This window comes from Phaethon lepturus, unplaced genomic scaffold (genome assembly GCF_000687285.1).
Source record: "Phaethon lepturus isolate BGI_N335 unplaced genomic scaffold, ASM68728v1 scaffold1966, whole genome shotgun sequence".
In the NCBI taxonomy this organism is placed as follows: domain Eukaryota; kingdom Metazoa; phylum Chordata; class Aves; order Phaethontiformes; family Phaethontidae; genus Phaethon; species Phaethon lepturus.
Genome location: NW_010548136.1, coordinates 75,177 through 83,114, shown reverse-complemented (window position 1 = coordinate 83,114; position 7,938 = coordinate 75,177). Strand labels below are relative to the sequence as shown.

Here is a 7,938-nt window from a genome sequence, read left to right as displayed (position 1 = left end):
CCCCGCCCTTGTCTTCAGGAATTTGATGAACAATGTTCACCTGGCATGAAAGAGAGACAGCTGATGTCCAAGGGCAAAAAACCTTGGTTTCTTTGGCACCAAAAAGTAAGGAAATATTCATAAGTTGCCTAGCTCTAGAGGCTTCAGAAGGGAACCGGTGTCACACATGCTGCTGTAATGCATTGCTATGATCCATCTTAAAGGCTGTTAATTGTCCCAAAGCTGGTCCCTGTGTCAAAAGGATGAGAAGCCAAATAGTCTTTATAGTTCCCATCGATCAGTTTGTCCGCATTGTTTTTTGCAAACCAGCAGTCAACTTCCTGCTGGCCATTGTAGATCTTCCTCTGCTTCCACACAACAGGAATGAGCCGTCCCTTCACTTTCAGGGTATTTGTAGGGTTCGGCTTTAATGCTTCAGTTTGGTTCTGACCAACCTGCTGATGACTTGTGTTTAGAGATTCCTGAAGAAGTTTAACTTCATGGTTCAAGAACTGACCTGCAAGGCAAGACAAAATAGAGTCCATGACTGGCTGTTCTGTGCCTGTTTATAAGTTGGTGGTTGGGTTTCTTTTTTAATAGGCTGTGTTTTGAGGATTCTTAGCATATGGGGTCGTACAGGACCTCTCTGCAATAGCAGGATGAATCTAGGTCCTGCGATTCTTTTCCAAATCTCACAAACATGGAGATCAAGATTAGAATAAAACCCTATTTCTTTTTTTTCATTTGTCAAGATACATTGGCTGAGCTAAAGAGCTTTTTGACTTGCAGTAGTAAGTTCGTTCCCTTCTGTGGGTCATGGTTACTAGAGGATAATAACCCATAAAATGCTCATCAACAAGCAGAAAGAAGATCTAGGCCTGAAGCTCCAAGTCCTCTTCCTTTACCTTCTTGGAGGCAAGCTCTTTTAGGCCAAACCTAAGTGTGGATTTAAAGGTTTGTGCATGCGAGTGGCCTGAATCCAAAACCCCACGACTGAGGGATCATCTCCTGCTTAATCTGGGGTTGCCTGCATGTCACAGAAGCTATGGCTTCAGTCTTAGACTTCTTCTCCTGTACATGGCCATAAACATCACTACTTCTCGTCAGCTGAAAGAACCCAACCATCTAGACATTCTCTGATCTTGTCTAAAGCTTAGTTGCTCTCAAAACATGGGGATGGCTCTTCCTACACTTCACGTCTGAAAGAAAGGCACCACAAAAAGTATCAAGTTTGTTGAACTCAATCAGGCTTAGGTATAAACAGCTCAGTGCTGCAAAAACAGACCCTCTGGACATGTGCAAGTGCGGTACCTGAAGGCTAAGCCAATGATCTCTGGCCATGTGCTAGCTCTGTGACTAGAGCTCTTAGAACCTGCAAGACCTGAGTTGACTGTCCTCTCTGCTGAGAGAGATTCAGACCTTACTTTGCTGTATCTCTGAAAGCAGGTTAGCAGCTGGGCTATTCTGAATTAGGACTACTGTTAGAGAATCTCTTATCTCTGCCTTATTCGGGGTTCTTGTACAATATTTGCTTTCTGTCTCTGTATTGGGAGCATCAAGCATGTGTATTGTAATGACAACTGTATTAAACAGTATAAAAAGAGTGGAAATGTGAAAAATGGGCATGACCACATAGCTAGGATAGTGGGAGATAGCTCATACAGAAAAAGATGGAAGAGGAGTTGGGGATACTAGCAACAAAGAAGTTGTTTGAGAGTGGATGTAAAAGTCTCAGTTGGGAACTTAATCCCTACCTGCCTTGTTCATTACCTCCTGTCTCTGTCTTGTAAAACTGTTTGGAAGGATCATTTTTGTCTGGTTTACAGCTCTGAATCTGAGAACCTGTTACCTACCCAGTAGCCCATGGGAGTCAGAAGAGAGGCCTTTACTGTTGGAGATATAGAACCCCAGGTGATTCCTCTGATATGGGGCCGGCTTCTTGTAATGGTGGATGAGGATGACAAAGCTGATTGTGTCTCGTATCGTCACAGTGATGTTGGAATTGGCAGAGATTGATACTTCGAGGCTGCTGCTTCGCACAACAGCACTCCGATCACAGGACAGAAGAAGTCTTTCCCCATCATCCAAGATGATTCTTTTGGGTGTGATCTCTAGGTAAGATCTCTCTGGCTTATTGTTGAGGATAGTGATGGTGCTGAAGTAAGTCCGATGCTTCTTGTGGCCATTGGGTGGTGCAGGAGCTCCAATTAATTGCCCATTCACAGTCACACCTTGCAAGGAAATAATCAATAAATGAAATCTGGAACCAAGAATAGATCTATTGTCTCAAAGATACAAGCCTTGCAACTGAGGACATGCAGATTCACCACCTCATGCTCGATTATTTCATCTACTGGTATTCAAAACAGTATAACCAGTCTGTTATAAAATGATTACCTTATATAAAGCACCTAAATTTACCCAAGCTCAGAAATACTGGTCTTCCCTGGAGGCAGGTGCCCCCAGCCCCTTAGTTCTAACATTGTGTACACAGTGCTACACAATAGCATCAGCTGCTCTTCAGCACAGACACTTCCCAAGCTCCATCCAACCTTAGACCTACCTATGATCAAGTCAATGATGTGTGGGAATTTTGAGCCACATAAGACAAATATTTATCTTCCTGACTGCTATAGCCTGACCAACCATGGTGTGATTTACCTAGATCACCTATTTGTTGATGCATATCTCAAACCTGGGCAAACATACCAGATCTTGGATGAGTAAGAAAAGCTGCTGGCAGGCCTGCTTTTCCTCATATTACCAACTGGCATAGGGACTGAACTTCTAGGAAGAGGACCTGGATGTATCTGAATGCTGCTGTCCCAGAGAATCTCTGAGTAGTAGACAGCTGTGGTTTGATGTCCCACTCTACCTGACTCCTAAGAAAAGAATTAGCCTGGGAAGCCACAGAGTAAGTGTTACTACCTTGGCCAACACACTAAAGACTTGCAGGAGCTGTAGCTGACATGCAGCAGTCTGAGGTGAAGTGCTAAACCTCCTCAGGTGGCAGTTAAGACATTCAGGTTCTCTCTATGTCCCTGCAGAATAGCACCCTGAACCCTGCAGTCCCATTGGGTTATTTTCAGCTTCACCAGTGCTGCTCTTCCAGCTTTCCTCAATTTTGCCCCAAAAGAACCACATTTGAGTAAGTCTAAGGTGCAGATCCCACTGGGTCAACTGAAGCCTAGATGTTCACACTAAGATTCCTGATCATTTTAATGATTTTTGTGACTTCCTGTCCTTAAGACAGTGTCTCACTTCCCACAGGCCTCTGAACAGCTACTAGACAGTAACAAAAAATGAGGAGGCTTGCTGCTAACCCCAGCTAGACCAAGCCGTTAACACTGAGATGAAATATCTCCATATCCTGTCATTCCTGGGGGGTTCTCTCATTTCTGTCTTCATAGACTCAACTTGCTAGTGCTACAGAGTGTGTTTTCCTCAAGCTCATTCTGCATTTGAGCCACGGAATCATTTAAGTGGTAGCACAAACACAGTCTGTGAAAGAAAAACGCTTAAGGGAAATATTGCCAGGAGTTGGATCTTATTTACTAAAGCAAGCATGAACACAGAAATATGAAGGCTAGACCACTGCCACACAGAACAGAACTCTCATAATTTATTGTGGGGTTGTTTATCTTTACAAAACAAGTCTGTGCATTGTCTCTGGTTTTGACAACCCTTCCTCCCACCGCTTCCCTGCTCAGGACATAATCTGCTTATTAGCTGCCCTGCTTAGAATTCCAGATCAGATCAGAGCACAGTTTGGGCCCCTGGGGATCAGACTGGATTGGGAAAAGCAGATCTTGAATTGTGTGGATTTTCTCAAGGCTGTCATGACTTGGTGACCAATTTGGTGGTCCCTTCATTGAAACAGCCTCAGTGCTGTTGGTTAGCCTGTTGGGATACTTCTGTCCTGAAGTGAACAGCACTGTGACTGAAGAGTGAAGTTCCAATAACAGAGCAATCTTGGCAAGTCTAAATCTTTTGTTTGCATGTTGTGACTTTGTAACTAGAGGGATGATGAAGTTGCCTCACCAAAGAAGTGCACTGTCTCTGCACCAGAAAGCTGAATCCTCTGTGTAATCACTCGGCGCAGAGGTGGCTGCATGGCTCAGGCAAACACTACATGCAGTACGCAAAATGTCTGTGGCTGTTCATTCAGCTGTGGCTGTTGTAGTACTGGTCACTGCAACCCCTAGACCATATTGGACCTAATCATCAGGAACTGAGCTCTCCAGTCTAGCAGGACTGAAGGGGTGCAAGGTGGTTGTCATGCATTCAAGTGGGTCTTTGAGTTGTTTACATCTAATTGCTGCTCCCTTGATGCCAGTCAGTGAAGACGCGAACTAGGAAAAGTTTGGATACACATGAACACCAGTTCTCTCTACGGTTAGGTCTACTCTATTGACAAACACTGTTGTAGATGAATTGTGTATGTAACAGTGGCCAACACTCCTCCTTGCTTAAGATTGCTGTGAATTTACCCATAAACTATGATAAAGTTGGAGGTCAGTAAGTGCAAGTGAACAGTTTACCTCCCCTTCTAATCGAAGTGATTAGACCCAGAAAACTAGTGTGCACAAATTTTCCATTGCCTGTCCAGAAAAGCAACTTTTTCTAATTTCCTGTCACTTCCTTGCCTATAAAGAACCTTGGTGCTTAGTCTTGTTACTAGAGAGCTGGCTTTACACTTCAGTTTTCCTCCACAAGCAACTGCTTTACTTGGCTGCTCACCAGATTCCTTATGATCAGACACCAGTCGGAGAATGTCCCCTGGTTCTCCGTCAATATTGAAGCAGACAGAGAACTTGCTGGAGGGAAAGTCAATGACAAAGTGAGGGTCTCCATCCGCTGAGAAGACACAGAAAAAGGTACAAATGTGAGAGACTTACACAAAACTGCAGTGTCCAAGAATGTAACAAAACTGCTTTTCAAAGTCTGTTTGTCCCTGTTTTTTCTAAGACCTCCTGGCTTGTTTTTAGGGAGTTGGATAAAGTTTGCCAGGAAATGCCAAGTTTTGCTTTGTTTTTCACAAAGATTATTTTATTTTATTTTGTTTTGTTTTTTTCACAGAAGTGGTTGGGTTTTCAATGAAAAATTAAAACCCGAAGCAGTCCAGGTGAAAATATTTTCTTCCTGGAATATCATTTCAGTGATTTATAGGAATTGTCATGCAGGTGTTTTATATTCCTTTTCTCCATACTCTGTTGGGAGATTACATCCCCCACAGCACACAAAAATGTGTCCTCTAACCAAGGACTACTGCATAGACACACCTCACACTGAACCTCCTTGGTTCTCAATATCAGATTGGAGCTGTCAACAGCAGATTTTAAACAATCCCACAACCTTAACTTTTCAACAAACCTTGACCTATCATCAACTACCAGATAGTTGTTATTAATAATAAGACAAACCCAAACCCTAATTTTTAAGGTAATTTTGATGTTATCCAGTGAAATTCAAGTCTAAATGCTTGATCTGGGCTTAGTCATCAGTGTGTAATGTATGAAAAAGATGGTAAGTAGAGGTGCAGAACCAACAGGGAAATAGCAAAACACTATAGAATTTTCTTTTTTTTTTTCCTCCGACAATACTTTTTATGTTTCAGCAACATTTCTTTATAAAATGTTTTTTGACTAGGTCTAGTACAGGGAGAACACACTTCCTGTTCTCTCCTAATCTACAGAAGTCTCAAACACGAGGATCAAGTGTTGTAGATCATCTGCCTTGCTATGTTTCCTCACACTTCTCATTACTGTACCTCTCTGTATTTTGGTTTTGTTTTCATTTTCCTCCATACTCTCCAGGCCTAATAAGTAGGATTTTGGCTGAACAGTCAGGATCGTTGTACCACAGTGGCATGCAACTGAGGTTACCATAAATCGACCACTATTATTTTGGATTATTAGAGGCATGAAAACAGGCACTGACCTGAAGTTTTGGAGATTTTAATTCTTTGTTTATCTTGCTGTCTGCGTATACCTAGAAGTGGGGAAGGAAGGCTGTTACAATTACTTATTGAGCAGCAGAAAGAGCCATAGTATAATAAGGTTCCCAATATATTATTCAGAGATATTATGGGACATATTCCTACAGCAACTTTGAGCTTCATTTAGAATACCAATTTTTCTTCAGTAGTTTCCACAGAGCAGTAAGTGCTTCCAGAGGGTGAGTCAGGTGCCTAAAAGGTTTGCTCAAGGTCAGCCAGCCCACAATTAGCAAAATCAATATGTAAATCTCAGCTTTCTGTTTACCATCCCTCAGTTCATTGGCTAGATCATCCCTGTTGACAAAGTCAGCCATGCAACATTACCTATGCAAAAATATTTCTTACCAGCACATGGTTATTTTTCCCTCGTACCTGGTGGTGCCTTGTGTCCCTGCAAGCTCTGCAACTTCTCACCAATGCCATCAGTAGAAGGACTGATAAACTCCTCTTGAGGTGGTTCTGAATGGAGCCCAGCCTCTCTCATCTTCAGAACGGTGAAGGGAGTAACAAAATTGTAAGTCAGGGCCACTGACTTGGCTTTCTCCATCAAATAGTCTTTTTCCTGATTGTCATCGCTCTTCAACCGGGAGTTAAGCAATTCCTTGATGGTGAGGTAACTCCATGCCCTCTCAATGTAATTTTTATCACCTTTGCCATCTTCCAGACCGGGGACACCTCTTTTCTTGGAAAGTCGATAGCCACATCTGTTTTGAGGAGGATGTACTTCTTAGAGTTGCTAGCGGTCACCTCCACATGGAGGCTATCTGAGGTGCGATTGATGAGTTTGCCAGCTATTATAATTTCAGAGCCATTGAAGTAGTTAGGGAAGAAGTTTTGGGTGACTTGCTCCACATTGTCTTCAGGGTAATCAACACGGATGTCAGAGAGAAGGGGTGTTCCTATTTCATCATAGAACCTTAAACAAAGACACATTTCTCACCATTAGTACTGTTCATACAAGTGTATGCACGCACTTTTGTACTTACACATGGCCAAGGGTACAGTCAGACTATCTAATACGGCTTTTAAGACATTCAGGAGCAGTTGGAGCTGCCAGGCCCCAAATATAACTACTGCATCCACTGTAACTGGGCCCAGAGAGACGAAGGAGTCTCTACCTTTAGAGATTTTCAAAACTTGAGTGGAAAAGGCCCTGAGAAACCTCACCTAAATTTGAAGTTAGCTCTTCTCTGAGCAGAAGAGGTGGATTACATGACCTCCAGAGGTCCCTTTCAACCAAAATTATTCTCTGCTTCAGTTTAGTTTTTGGTGTTTCCTAGGCATCTAAAGAGAGACAAGTATGTTCAGAAGCTTCCCAGCATGGTCTGACAGTCACCTACCTTCCACTATAATTCAAGAGCTTTGCAAGCAGATATTTGTGACCACTCAAGTTTTCTTAGGAGGATTAAAAGTAAATTCTTGGCTTCTCAGGCTCACAGAAAGCACCCCAGTTATTTCAAAATGTACTTTGAAGAGATGCTGTTACCCAGAGTTTTCTAGTGGTATTATGCATGGTATTCCAGAGCCAGAAACTGTAAGACCAAGATGCTAAGCCCCCCAAAGCTGGAGAGGATCTGAACCAAAGCTTCTGTATCACTGGAAGAGCCCCAGATAATGCAGTTTGGGATGGTCAGTGTGGGACAGGCAGGAACACGGTTTTCTGAGGGTCAGAGGAGAAAGAAAATCAAGGAAGAATCTCACTGTGCCCCCATAAATGAGGAAATTTCCAAGGAATAGAGGAATCCTAACTGCTAAATACAGGAGGGCTGACAGAAGTAAACTCACTCGTACCTTACTGCTGACTTTCTGTTGGAGCAAGCAATGACTTCCGTGGAGCCAGAGAGTTTAACCCTATAATGCTTTATTAACATGACCTGCCATACTTCTGAGAATAATTTGCACTGGACAGGCCAGAAAACATTTACAAGGGGTCAAGGCCTAAGTTTAAAGTACTTTGTTTT

At 42.8% G+C, this 7,938-nt stretch overlaps 1 protein-coding gene across 1 annotated transcript in view; it reads right to left on the bottom strand.

Moving 5' to 3' along the window:
- Positions 1-14: 14 nt before the first annotated feature.
- The window catches only part of LOC104622925 (inter-alpha-trypsin inhibitor heavy chain H5-like), a 50,449-nt gene continuing 42,525 nt past the window's right edge, over positions 15-7,938 (bottom strand). Inside the window, 6 exon segments of the mRNA XM_010289852.1 lie at positions 15-496; positions 1,833-2,210; positions 4,720-4,836; positions 5,920-5,970; positions 6,350-6,658; positions 6,661-6,893. Of these exon segments, the coding sequence (XP_010288154.1) occupies positions 198-496; positions 1,833-2,210; positions 4,720-4,836; positions 5,920-5,970; positions 6,350-6,658; positions 6,661-6,893 (1,387 nt within the window). The 3' untranslated portion in view covers positions 15-197.